This window comes from Ammospiza nelsoni, chromosome 5 (assembly GCF_027579445.1).
Source record: "Ammospiza nelsoni isolate bAmmNel1 chromosome 5, bAmmNel1.pri, whole genome shotgun sequence".
Lineage (NCBI taxonomy): Eukaryota > Metazoa > Chordata > Aves > Passeriformes > Passerellidae > Ammospiza > Ammospiza nelsoni.
Window position 1 is genome coordinate 32421581 of NC_080637.1, and position 14467 is coordinate 32436047.

Below are 14467 nucleotides of genomic sequence, written 5' to 3' on the forward strand. Positions count from 1 at the left end.
CAAATTATGCAACTGTTAATACAGGACTCTTTATTGATAAAGAATTCACATCAGTCTATATGGTTTAATAAAAGGTAAATTTTGTTATTTGTCAGGGCAGTAACTGAAATAGTTGATAATACAGATGCATCTAAATTATTATAGTACTTGGCACTTAATTGTCACTTCAAGTATCACAATACTCTCATCAACACATGAATGTTACACAGTATCATCCAACACAAAGTTTAGGAAATTACCAACAACCTCAAAATAATTTCCATTACGAAGTCATTGTGGAATAGAGATGTTGTTGAAGAAGTTGGTGGCACTTGGTCTTAATGTTTTTATTCAGTGTGCAAAATACTCAGATCATATCTACAGCATGTGGAAAGCAGTAAACACCCCGACATCCTCTGTAGCCCCGGTGAACAAGCATTTAGCACTGAAACAGTGGCACAAAAACCAGTCCTTGCATACTTAAACAGAAATGAGAAATTGGCTTCATCTTTCTGGGTCTCCGGTAAGGAGCCTGTGAAAATACTCTATTTGAGTTCCTACCTTTTCAAAGTTCGGATTGTAACCTGGGACACATTATAGAAAAAAAGTTACAACCCCAGAGTAAATACATTTGCACTAACAGATAGGGAGAAGAAGAGTTACTTTCTCAGAAAGACTACTCCTAGGTGCCACAATTTGTATGGGACACCTTATGATGGGGACTTAACCCTATGCAGGGAGTCTTGGAGCGTAGGTTAACATTCAAGGAACTAGTGGTTCAAAACTGGAACAGGACAATCCAAAAACAGAGGTAAGTGTGGGAGTCTTTTATGCAACTTTTTAAAAAGGAGAAGGAAGACACTGGCAGAACAACCAGCAGAGGCAAGTGGTGGGTTGTTCTGTTAACTTGGGCTACATGCCTTCCCTGGACTGCCGAGGGAGGCAGCTGAGAGGTGCAAGGGCCCTTCCCCTTCCTGAATGGAAACTTAGTCTGAGTCATCTGAGCCACCTGCCCCAGCTTTGAGATCTTGGAATCCATAAACATCCTGTTCTTTTGAGAGGAATGTTCCTCCCTCTTTAGACCTAACTGTACCCATTAAAAATCACTTAGAAGTTTGAGTGGAGGCCTGAATAGATATGTAGTTGCTCAGCGCTCGCCATGGTTTGAGGGAAGGCCTTTACTCACTAGTGTTATAATTCATTAACAGGGGAATAAAACCCATACTCTTGTTCAGCATAGCAAATGGTATGACTTTCCTTCCCTTCTTTCACCGTGGCTTCCAACTTTAACTCCTGAAGCCACTCCAAACTCTCTCTGTTAGACTGTCCTGGTTCTGGCCAAGGACATGAGGGATGGAGCCTGGAGCCATGTGTGCATGGCCAAGTCATTGTGCTATTCCATATTATCTTACGTCATGGCCAGGGGCAGGGAGAGGGCTCTTGTTTCCTGGGACAGGGCAGGCATTCCTATTTCCAGGGAGAAGTGGGGTAACAATTGTCCTGAGCAGAGGGTTTCTATACCATTGTTTTCCATTGTTTCGGGCCTGGGGGGAAACAGGGCCCAAGGAGGGGTGGAGAGACATTTTTTTCTTTGTCTTGGAGCTGCACAACACCAAGTTGGGTAGCTCAGTTACACATTTTTTGTATGTAAATCACCCTCCTTTTTGTATACTTTTGTAATTAATAGTGTTGCTGATATTGTACATTTTCTTATCTCATTGCTGTTTCCAGTAAGCTGTTCTTAGGTCAGGATCTCTTTTTTCTCTCTCATTAGAGGGGTGAGGAAGAGGAGCACCTTAGTGCTCCTTAGTTTCCAGCTGGGCTTAAACCATGAAAAAGACCTTTGACTTATTATCATTTCCTCCAAGTAACATTTTCCCCCCAATTACAGCCTATACCAAAACATACATCTCTCTTTTCCTTCTTTCTTTTCCATTCTGGAAGAGCATCCTTGCCTCTCCAGGACAATTTCTGTTAAAACACATGGACCCATTCAGACATGCCCCTGTTGAAAAATTAGTAATTCCTTAAAAATGAAAATTAAAACCTATATATGGTGCAATTGGTAAGAGGTCTGCAACCAGCTCTGGAGGCATAAAGGCATTTTCCAGACCACAATGAATGCTGTCTGGAAAGACTTCAGATGAGCTATGCTTGTTTTCAACATCTGTCAACATTCTGAAATACGTATTATGCTCTAGGTATTGTATAACTGTGGCTTTTGCCTGAGAAGAAAGTCTGCAAACACAAGAGACAGTAATTACTGACTCTGTGTCATCTATACCTGTTAAAAGCAAATACAAATAACATATTGATTTTAGGTATAGGAAATAATGTCTTAGCAGATGTCTTCAGAAAATTTCACCTTAGCTATTTATAGATTTTTGAGATAAGGTGGCACAGATTAAAAGATAAATCACAGACAGCTGTAATACTATTTAATATGGTAAGTATTAGGTTATCCTCTGTGTAATCTTTAAAGTTCTCTTTCGTTTATGTCACTGTCAGTCAGAAACTGTAATTTAGGAAGCTCGTTTTTATGATGCACATTGTTTCTGTAATATCAGAGAGGAAGAAATAGTGCTGCTGTGTGTATGTAAAAATGATGAATCACACTAAGACAAGCCAAGAGTATGGACAAGCCTATACTGCATGAATAGAAAAGAGGAATGTAATGAGAAAGTAGCTGTAGTAAGGAGGTGGCAAAGGATTTCAAAAAGGAGCAGTGCCTATGGTTAAAAAAACCAACTACTATAAAAGTCATTAACAGGCAACCAGAAATTATAATCCTCAGTAGTGGTGGTTTGTCTTGCGGAGATACAACAAAAATAAATTTGGTTTCTAGCAATGGATTTAACTTCTTAGTGAAAGATAATGGTAAAACAGTAGAAAGGAAACAGTCCAGAGGTGATTCCAGCACATTATAAGGGTCAGGAACTGAGTTTCTAATAATTTTTAGGAACTAGTTTATAAAGGAAGGTTTGAAATGTTACGAAGGGGGGGAAACAAGAATGACAGAATCAATTAGATTGAAAAAGACCTCTAATTGAACAGCACCATATCAACTGGATCATGGCATTAAATGCCTTGTCCAGTCTTTCCCTAAACACCTTCAGGGACAGTGACTGCATTACCTCTTTGGGCAGCCCATTGCAATGTCTAATCATCCTTTCTGTGAAGAAATTCTTCCTGATGTCCAACCTAAACCTCCCCTGGCACAGCTTAAGACTATGTCCTGTCATCCTGTCACAAGCTGCGTGGGAGAAGAGGCTGACCCCCACCTGGCTAAAGCCTCCTTTCAGGTAGCTGTAGAGAGTGAGTGACCCCTGAGCCTCCTCCAGGCTAAAGAACCCCAGCTCCCTCAGCTGCTCATCACAGGACAATGAAGTCTCAATTTCTTTGAAATTCTACTGTTGGTAAGGCTGGTTCTGGCTTTCTGTGATCTTGCCTCCAACAAACTAAGACATTCAAGCCCACCAGACATTTGTATCACCCATGACAAAGTGTGGCTGAGTGGGTCAGGAGTAGAGACGTTAGGTAAAGAATCTATCAATACTTACTACATGTTAACTTCTAATTTTATAATTCAGTTGTTTATCAAATGTTCTTGGATCATGGCATGGTTTAGTTAGTTATGACTGAAGCAGGGAAGCAAGGCCCTTAGAAATAAACAGCCATAGGAATCTACTGATGACCATGCTGTCAAAGGGAAATAAGGTTGCAGACTGGCTGAACAAGTTTTATATCCCACTTAATGACCTGTTCAGTAGCTCCAGGGCTTGGCTCTCAGGTGGAACAGTGAGTATTCAGACCTGGAATTTCCTATGCTCTAGCCAGCAGGTTTCCAAGAGCACATCCATGCACTGGTGTGAGGAGACAGATTGTTAAGGTAGTAAGGATGGTCAGTGTTGGGTTTTTCTGTGTAAATCAAGTAGCATCTCCACCTCTGTTTCTCTTTTTTCTACACTTGACAGAAAAAAAAAATGTATCATGAATGGGCTGCATTACACATCATACAGGGAAAAATCAGAGATGAACAGATATTAATTCTGTTATTTGTGTAAGGGAATGAAAGACAAATTCAATTTAAAGCACAGAGTAATGCTTGTTTCCCAGGCCAGCCACATACTTTCTGTGTGAGCTGGAAAGTCCTAGGGCATGGGAGATGTTGATAAAATTTTGGGATTATTCTGTCTCTATTGGTCTGTTGTTACATTGCCAGCTCTAACACAGCAATAAATTAATTCAAGCATTGGACAGCAGTTGTTTCTCACAAAAAGTGTTACCAGGTTCAGCTGATTCAATTACCAGCATGCAAAAGGCCAATTAAAAAAGAACAATAACAACAAAAACCCCACTGCTTTGAAAATCTGTTTGGACAAGATTCAAGCAGAAAAAATTGGAAAAACAGCTTTGCTGGCTGGTTACATGAGTCTTGGAAACATCTAAGCCTCTGGTCAAGAGATTTGTGTGTAGGCTCTGGAGTTCTGCACTCAACAGGAAACAACTGCTGAGTACCTAGTACACATCATAGGTCTGACATCTTGGGCATTGTTGCTTAACAGTGCTGTGAGTGACCTTAAACAAAACATGACATCATTACCAATAGTTTGCTAATGGCAAAGAGGATGATCCCAGAGAGCAGCTGGGATTGCTTTTTCAGTTGACTAAATGAAATAAAATGTGTATTAGCTGTAAATATACAAACAAAACGGGTACCAACATGTAAACATAAGCTCATGCCTATGCAGAAAGGAACACAGGCTAAATCAGTGAGCAGTTGACACTGGAAAACATACTTTTCAGTCTGCTGGTAGATCTAACTTCTTTGCACAGCCAGATCCTAAAGGAACAAAGACTTAACTTCTATTCCACAAAAAAACCCCAAAGAATACTATATACTAGGGGGAAGTTTATTACTTCTTTTAACCCATTTGTGTCACAATAAGTGTTCTCTTGGCCTACTTCTTTGGTCTGTAATTTAAGGAGCTATTGAAGTGTTCACATAGTAAAGACCTTCTTTATGCTTATACAGACCAATACAATGCATAGCTTTTATAAAAGGCTACAGGACATATTTAGTATTAATCCATCTCTCACTGTCTTTTAATTTAAAATTTAACTTTGTCCTTTGATATCAGTATCTATGCTCAATCTTAGACAAAATTTTCTCTATTGTGATTCTTAACTCTGCAGTACAAAAAATCACCAGAGATATCTGCAAACACCTTTACTTTTCCACAATTGTTTTTTCATATCCTGAAGTTAGTTGAGTACTGTAACTACTGACAGATTCATATCATTCACAGAAGTATACAGGAGGGTAGGTAAAGCGAACTCATAGGAAAATCACAACTCTTCCCATAACGATGAAACCAATTCATTGCCACAGTGAATGAAATCTGATAATTTTGCCTCTGTACAGCATGATGACAGAACCCTGTTCTCATATACAAAGCCTGCATCTGCATATATCTGCCATGATGGGCTATAACTAGGACTAAACACCTGAAATTAATACAGCCAATGTTTAATCCAATTAAAAGGACTGATGCACATCATTTGGAATGAACATGAGCTAACTTAATGAGTCACAATAAGTCTCATGAGCATTTTTGTTGCTAATTAGGGCCATAAAGCTACACGGAATTATTTCAATCACCCACTGCCCATCACAAAATAACATATAATTTAATAACAAAGCAAACCACAACATAATAATTGCAGTGCAATACAAAGTTAGCTTAAAAGCTGAGAGATAAGCCTGAGATGCAGGCAATGTACTATTCCCAATTAAGTCAGCCTAACAGCTAACTAGCATTCTTAACTTGCTGGTCAAAAATGTGCCCTCAGAGATGCCCACAAACATGCACCACCTTCTGAATCAAAAGTGACTTGAACTGTAACCAGGGTATTTCAGTACTGTACAAAAGATTGGCAAGCACTTCTGCTGAGGGTTAGGACTGCATGCAATAGAATCTATTGCAATGAAATGCAACTGCAGAAGTCACATTCAAAATCAAGTCAGTGTATATTAAAAGGATCCTGGCTAGTTTAAACAGTTTAACTGCACTGATTTAGATTAACTGATAAATCTCTGCATTTACAAAAAGCATACATCAAAACGGTGAGAAAGATGACCTTGTTGTTTAAGAGACATGTCTGAGATTCAGGCACATGTTCCCAGTTCTTGCATTCAGCAGATTCAGAGGAGTTTTCAATTCTACAACTGTAAGAATTCTACAAAGTGTAAGATGCATTTCCAAACTCATGAACAATCTGGCAGTATTTGGCTGGCAATGCTGAGCAGACTGAGTGTCTAAACTGGTAGTTGAAAAGATATGTGTGATCAATGTAAGTGATATCAAGTGTGCAAACAAGCAGACAACTAAATTCAGGGAATATCAATGTGTCCATGGCTTACTATACAGTAAATGTGTGGAAAAATCCGAACAACAAAAAGGAAGTAAATCATTAAAGCTTACCTAAGAAATACATGTGCATAGTCAATAATTAATTATTCATTCTCCTAGCTAATCATCCATGTTTCTTATTAAGGTATTTGGACTGGTCTGTGAATTGCATCAGGCCTGAAGCCCAGAACAGATGCATTAAGATGGGAAAATCCTTAGGAAAATGCTTATTGATAAATCATTCTACTAAAGAATACAGTCTTGCTCTTTTGTTGCTGTTTTTTTTTTTTTAAGTAAGTGTAGAAAAATCAAAGCTTTTGAGAATAAACAAATCAATGTACTTTGAAAGTATAACAGTGTTATAGAATCATGTTTGATTTTACTAGACACAGGGGGTGAAACCCTAATTCCTTGTCTGAAGGCACATAAAGCTTAACTATCTAATTCAATTGCAGCAGCATTACACACAGTTTTAAAAACTCACATACATGTATCCAGTACTGCCAAGCTAACAGCCAGTATATTCAAAACAATACAAAAATAAATATCTTAAAATAACAAATTACTTAGAAAACAAGACTGCACTCTTTGCTTCAGAAAGCACCCCTGAAGATTTATGTATACACGTACAGTCAATGCTGTGCCAGTGGGAGCCTGTTGACTCTATCATTTGCAATGGTTCTTCCAGTAAATGAACTCAACATACAAGTAGGGATGCTCAAATTAATGAAACATTTTTACTTTTTCATTACAAGACAAAAACCCCAATATATTAGAACATTGTCTGAGTAAGAGTGAAGACTTTCAGGAAAGTCTAAAGAAAAGCTGTTACTTAAATTTTTTAAAATCAAATGGCAGTTAAAATTTGTCCTTCATTTGACTTCTTCATAATTTTTCTTTCAAGACTCTCAGGTTGGAAAACTACAGCATGTCAAAACTCGTGGATGTTTCCCAGCTCCCTGAGTTTATAGATGGAGAACAGAACCATGCTGCATAACATGTGGGCAGCCAGCACAGTACAGCATTTGCAGTACCAAGAATATGGAAAAATTATTATTGCAGAGACCAAAATATTCGTGAAATGTTAATTGTTATGGTGAATGATGAATGGTATCCTCCAGAAGGAAGCTCCCAGGCAACCATCAGGCCTAAGCTCCCCTGCATTACGAGTAACAGATACCGAAGAGCGTGTCTGAGTTGTTCGGGAGCCGGCTTTAGAAATGGGTTAAAAATTGCTGGTACGGAATTCCGAGGGACACTGCTGGTGACATGGAAGATACCTGGGACCCAACCATTTCACATGCCCTCGATTTTCCCCGCCTGTGTTTATCTCAAAGCTTCTCAGTAAAGGGTTCACCCTCGCTTTGCTTGGAGGAGACCACAGAGCCGAGGAGGGCACAAAGCTTCACTCCAGCTGAAGAACCACAGAACGACGGGCAAGGCTGGAAAGGACCACTTTGGGTCATCTCACCCCAGAGCACATTGCATAGAATTGCATCCGGACGGTTCTTGAATCTCCAGCGAGGGAGACTCCGCAAACTCTCCGGGAAATCTGTTTCAGAGCACACTCACTCGCATTGGAAAGAAAGCAAGAACTTCAGGATTCTAAAGAAAAGCAGTGTATCTCGCTTTTTGCTTTTTTAAATCAAACGCTCCTAAGAGCCGGACTTGGCCAGAGGGGACGGACCCCTACATCCCTGCAGCAGCTCGGCGGGGCTGGCGGCTGCTGAAACCCAGAGAGCTTCGCCACCTCCTTCCTCAGTGACCCTTCGCGAACGCCGCAGTTTGTCCCCTCCCCACGGCAGCTCCCCGCCCTCGGCCCAGATCCCAGCGCCTCTCCTACCCCTTCACGCCCAGCCAGTGACACTGCGGGGAAAGGACCCTGGGGAAAGAGCCCCGCTCCCCGGGCCGCGCCCGGCCCAGCCCGGCAGGACGGCTCCGGGTGCCGCCCCCGTCCCTCCCTCCGTGCCTTCCTCCCTCCCAGCCGGCGGCCGCCGCTCTCCCCGCCCCCGGCCGTGTGTGCGGAAGCTGCCGGCGCCCGGGATTGTGGGAGCGGGGGGGACGCGGAGCGGGGAGGGGACGCGGCTGGGCCGGAGGGTTCCGGTGCGGGGCGCAGACGTGTCGGCCGGGGCCGCGGAGCGACAGGCGCTGCCCCTGCCCGCTCGGAACAGCGCCCGGCCCGGGGCTGGCCCGGCGGCGCCATGGCCGGGACCAGCAGCCCCGAAGCCGTGAAGAAGCTGCTGGAAAACATGCAGGGGGACCTGCGGGGCCTGAGCCTGGAGTGCCGGAAAAAATTCCCCCCCGTCAAGGAGGTGAGTGGCGCTGAGCCGAATCAGGCCGGGCCGTGCTGGGCTGAGCCGGACAGCGGACGCCGTTCCGGAGGGGCCTCTATGGCCCCGGGGCCGGGCCGGAGCGGAGCTGCCGGCGAGCCCCTGCTCTGGTACCCAGCCCGGTGCCGTTCCCGGTGAGCTCCGACCGTGGCTGTGCCCAGATGTGGCTGTGCCCAGATGTGGCTGTGCCCAGATGTGGCTGTGCCCAGATGTGGCTGTGCCCAGATGTGGCTGTGCCTGTCGCATGTTCTGTGGCTGCTGTTGTCAGTGCGCTGCCGAGGCGGGCGCCGTGGGCCGGGCTGTGCCCCTCGGGGCTGGCGGACCGACCGGCTCTCGACGGGCGAAGCGGGGGCGGTCCCTCGGCGCCCTGGGGAGAAACACAAAGTTCGGCTCGGCTGTCTCGGCGCCACGGAGCGAGCGGAACTCGCCGGAGGCGAGCTCGGCGCTGGGGCTTGTCCGCCCCGAGCGAGCGGGGAGCCCGCCGGGCGCCCTCCGGCCGAGGAGGGCCGTGCTCAGCCCCGGCCGGCCCTGCGGCTGCCGGGGGAGCCGGGGCCCCGCAGGTCTCCCCTCGGGTCTGTGCCTTGCCGCTCTCTCGAAGGCTGTGCTGCCCGGCCCGGTGCCTTATTCCTCAGCACTGCACACCCGTGACTGCCGGTGGCAGCTGTGGTGGTCGCTCGTCATCGCTGCCGCGTCGTTCTGGGGCTGTGTGGCTTTCCAGCGGTGTGGGCACAGCTGAGGAAGCTTGGGACACGCAGAAGTTTGGGTTACTGTTTTTTCCTCTCTTCTTAAGAAACTCTTTAATATACTCATTACAGTAGGACTGTGTATTTTGGTTTTGAAACGTGACTTTATGCTGTGCAGCCTGAGACCTCAGTAATCTCGGTGAACAGGATTATTTTAATTGAAGAGGAATCCGAATTTTTCTTGCTAACTTAAAATATACTTTTTAACCATATGTTTTCCCGTTGTTTTTATACAGTTAGTTTAATTTTTTCCCTATCAGCAGTTTGCTGCTTACCATTTAAAAAAGTTCTCTATGAAATAGCGGGAGGAAAAATATTAAACAATTAGATCAGATTAAGATGCAGACCCAGAAGCATCTGAGAAAGGCATTGCGGGTGTTGTGTGACTTAAGTTCCAATTAAGTGATAGCATATTTAATGTTGTACAAAGTAACATACACTTTAACAGCTGAATTGAAGCTAATGACTGTTGTGCTTGTTTTGAAAGACATGAGGTGACACACTGTAGCAGAGAATGTTGTGTACTATTTTAGTTTGCAGAGGAATGCTGGTGCGTTTGTGAAATTTTGTGTGGTCACAGAAAAACGAGAGAAAGTTACGATCAGTCCTGACGAATTGTGTGTGGTCACATGTAAATAAGAAAGAGCTGCAGTCAGTAGAACAGAAACTTCTGTGTGTTTGAAGGGAGATGGGAGTGCTGCTTGCACTCCCTTCTGTGTATTACTGTGTGACTCTTGTTTCATCTCTGAACAAGTTTCCCCACTGTGTTAACATTTATTTTCCTTGAGATCTCCAAAGGACTTGGGCAGTGTCGTTCATAAGCTAAGTATTTTTAGTAATGCCTCATTAAGTTTGCCATGGCGGAATATTATAGTAACTACTGTGTGTACTTCATACTTGTTCAGCACGTTTATCATATTCTTGTGTAAGCTCAACCTTTGTGTTGTTCACTTTAAATTGACAGCAATTTGTGTAGCTTTCTTCATTAAAAGCACTTAATAAACTTTTTCACAATTGTTTGGGATTTGGATGGGTTTATTGGAATAGTACAGGAAGATGTTTATAAGGAGCTGGGACTTTCTGCTGGGAATTCTGTGCTTTCACCTCAGACAAACAGTCTGAGGTGAAAGCAGTCTTACAGTAGGATGTATGATACAGTTGCAGGAAACGATCTTATTTCCTCACTTCTGGAAGCCCTTTTTTTGTTCTAGTTTTAAAGAAAATAGGTGTCCTTTATGTCAAATCTCAGCTGCTTAAGGAGATATTTTAATTGCATGCTTTTGGTCTGATCATGATTAGATTTGGCTAGAATGATCAGAGGAATGGCGTATTCTTCTTACTGACTTGAAACAGCACCACTTTTTTAAAACATGTTTAAATACTGGCTTTTGAAAACAGATTCTTACCAGCTCACTTTTTAACTTGTAGTGTAACTAAACTCTCCCACATGCATTGTAATTTATGAGTTTGTGTTGCAGTTGGTGTATATGCTTTCATGTCACTTAATGCGCTTACCATACTGGGATAAAATGATTGAAAAACTCCTAGTCCCAAATTAATAGTTATGAGATGTATATCAAGGTTGTTAGATTTGATAGGTACTTTGTAAAGGTAAACTGTTTCTCCTCATCTTTCTAGTGTCTGACATAGTCAAAGATTTTGCTCACAGTTGTTATCTTCAGCCACTTCTAAAATGAATTGTCTGTTCTGGTTTTGTTGTTTTATCTTTATATTAATAGTGTTAAAATTCTACAAAGTGAATTTAGGTGATGGGTTTGCTGTGATAAAAGTAGTAATGTACTTCTCAGTTCTGGTTGTTGCTCGGATGATTAACCTGAGTAAATTCTTTAACCAGTACTGTAAGGATTTAGACCAGTTGTATGATCAGAAAAATAGAGCCTGTTTTATTAAAAGGGGCTTAGTTTTCACTCTCTAAACACCTTTCTAAGTCATATGTTATTACAAAATTGTGCAGAATCTCTTAGGTTCTGAGACACCAAAACAATATTAAATGATTCTTTGAACAGGCATGTATATGACACAGCTGAAGAAGTTTAGTGGAGTTCTTTTGGAGGAGGAGGATGAGGGAGGGGTTTGTATGGAGAAGAGAAGGGGACAACCAACCATGGGATCTAGATCTTATCCTCAGTTAGGAAGTAGAAGTGAGTTCTTAATGAAACCTTATTGAAAATGGAACTTGAACTTTTCAATGTTTTGAGGACTTTAATTTCATTTTTTCTGTTGCTCTGAGTCTTTAAAGTTTTCTTAGTAGGTCATGTTCATGTGAAAATTGTGTAGTTGTAAGTCCAGTAACTTACAGCTCTAGAGTCTGAGGTTTTTGCTGACTTCAATAATCTGTTACGAAACGTTGAAATTAGTGAGTTTCTCCCATTGTTAAACTTGGACACAAATATGGCCAACTTCCTTCCCCTTAGTTAGAGCTTTTAACTGAGAAATAACAGGATGTTGGCTCCAAAGTATCCATATGTTGTCTGTGCTCTATATTAACAAATATACCAAAGTAGGATTTTCCTAGGTTATACCATTTAAGGCTTTAAAAATAGGAGCTGCAGAAAGAACCTGAAATTGTATTGCTGACAAAGTTTGGGGTTTAAATAACATAACAGACTTATTTTTCTAAAGGGTGTGGAGAATACCAGTTACTATTACAGTTGAAGCTCGTTTCTCTTTGTTGCTGGATGTTTTTTATGTTTGATACTTCCTCAGATCAGCAGTGACTACAGAAGTGTACTAGGCATGAATGCTATACACTATGACCAAGAAGGGATATGGTGACTATGTCTCTGATATGCCAAACCTGTTTATACTGGCAGACATGCAAATAATGACATTGCTGGAAAATATGTTTGTATTTTCATGATGTATTTCTGTTGCCCAATTAGAAAAGTAGATGCCAGCCATGGATGGGATAGAAGCTCTCAGGGAAAATGTAAATAAAACACTGTCTTTTGGAGCTTGAAATCGCAGAGGATGAAACAGTCTTTGGTAGAGGCATCAGTCCTGTTGATGTTATCTCAAATAATCTGGTGTTTCTCCTAGAAAACAATACTACTTGATCTTTAACACATAATTTTTAATACAGTGGGCTCTGAGATTTGCTCTGTCCTAGAGAGTATTGCAGTGCTGCTTATGCTGCACTGAATTGCATGCTGCACACACAGAGCTTTAAAAACTATTTTGACCTGCTAGTGACTGGAGTTTTGGTATTGTGTGCTGCATTTGGGGAAAGCTTGTGGTCCTCTCCTTGGTGAACTGGAGTAAGAATTTTCTCTTATCACCGAATTGAAGATGGTTTACTGTCCTAAATAGATTTACCTGCTGTTTCTTATTACAGAATGAAAATACTGCTCGGTAAACTGCATCTGATTTGGTTAGATAATTCTACTGCATTAAAAAACTTAGAAATGCAAGGGTAAAATACTTATAATTGGCAGAAGTAATGGAGTTAAAATGAGAAACAAGTATACCCAAAAGTTTCTTGCAGCCTGAATTCCAGTTTTATGTAAATCCTTGTTGTTTACACAGATCCAGTCAAGCAGTCGCAACTTTCTTGTAGGCTTGTGGCTTGTATTGTCTGTGTTGTCTCAGGTCTTTTCTTGACTTTTAAATAGGAGTAAAAGCAAAGTGAGTTTAAAAAAATACCACCAAAAACAAACAAACAAAAGTAACTCTTATCCAGCTCCCTGTAGAGTTTCAGGCACATCTCTGCTGGTAGGAGAGGGGAAGGCAGAGGGCTGGCAGTGTTGGGGCAGACAGGGACTACGGCAGGGTCAGCTTGGCCTGGGCCAGGGCATGCCCTTTTCTTGGGCTGTTGTGTAATGGGTTGCAGGTGCCCGTATGTTTTAGGGTGTTTGTTGCTGTAATGGGGCTGGGAAAGAGGTTGTATTTGACTTGCCTCCACTGGAAGAGCATCACAGAATTAGCTTTGAATATTTTGATCAGTAGAAGTGCCCTCTTGAGTCTCTTGGAAGAAAGCTTTTGGTAGCCTCACTGTGCTGTTTCTTTACCCAGTCCTTGTTTGAAGGAGCAGTATTGCTTTTACTTAGCTACTTGTTGAGTTGTGCACCTTTGGCACATAGACATCTTTTTGAAACTGTATTGTAATTTGCTGTATCTGGGAAAAAGAATAGAATCCAATTTTGCAGACTTATTTTTTCTTCTTTTATAAGTAAATCTTCTTGCAGGCAAGTAGCCTTATAAAGCTAGGGTAAAAGTTAAAAAGGGAGGATTTGAGTGACTTCTGGACAAAGCAAACTTTAAATTATTCAATTACAGTAGATGTGGTGTGGACTAGCCTGAGGCAAGAGATAGGATTTGCCCTTACTGAGAGGCTGCGTGCTGTGTTGTGTGAAGACGAGCATTATTCTACATTTCTTCCTTTAGAGTCCAGTCTTGTTTGCATTGAGTGACATACATGACAGTTCAGTCCCCTGGGTTACATCATTCTTGTTTAGGAATGATCTGCCAAACACATTTTAAAGCTAATGTGATTGGGAAGCTTATTCTTTTTAAAGAACCCCTGATGTCATTGGGTAGCTGTGTGAAACTAAACATGAGGATGTATTGCAAAAGGTAAACACTCATTAAAAAGATACAGATCAGTTAATTTAGTGTATAATGTCAAAGTGATCATTAGGACTCCTAATGCAACTGAAGGAACAGTTAAAACATGTGTGAATATTTGTTAGCTGTTTGTTCTGTAATGGTAATAAAATTTCAGAAATTTTGTTGAATATAGGGCAGTAGACATACTGCAGAAGGCTAAGAAAGAAATTACATGCTGAGCTGTCTTGTGATATGAGCATCTGAGTCATTTGATGTACTTCTAGCATTGAATAGTTTCTGAGTGCTCTGCATTCATTTTGCTCTGCTACTTTAGTGTTAAAAGGATGAACCAAATGATCCTAGGAAAGAAGACATAAACCATTTTCTGTGGGAGTAACCAAGTTTTTGGGTTTCCTGCTTTATTTTTTTAATAAAA

The 14467-nt window shown here is 41.8% G+C and overlaps 1 protein-coding gene across 2 annotated transcripts in view; it reads left to right on the top strand.

The window, feature by feature from the left end:
• The first annotated feature begins 8491 nt into the window (after positions 1 to 8491).
• MON2 (MON2 homolog, regulator of endosome-to-Golgi trafficking) overlaps positions 8492 to 14467 on the top strand; it is a 66110-nt gene continuing 60134 nt past the window's right edge. For both annotated transcript variants that reach the window (XM_059472022.1, XM_059472023.1), the window contains exon 1: positions 8492 to 8704. In XM_059472022.1, coding sequence (XP_059328005.1) covers positions 8594 to 8704 — 111 coding nt within the window. In that variant the 5' untranslated portion in view covers positions 8492 to 8593. The remainder of the gene's footprint in view (positions 8705 to 14467) is intronic.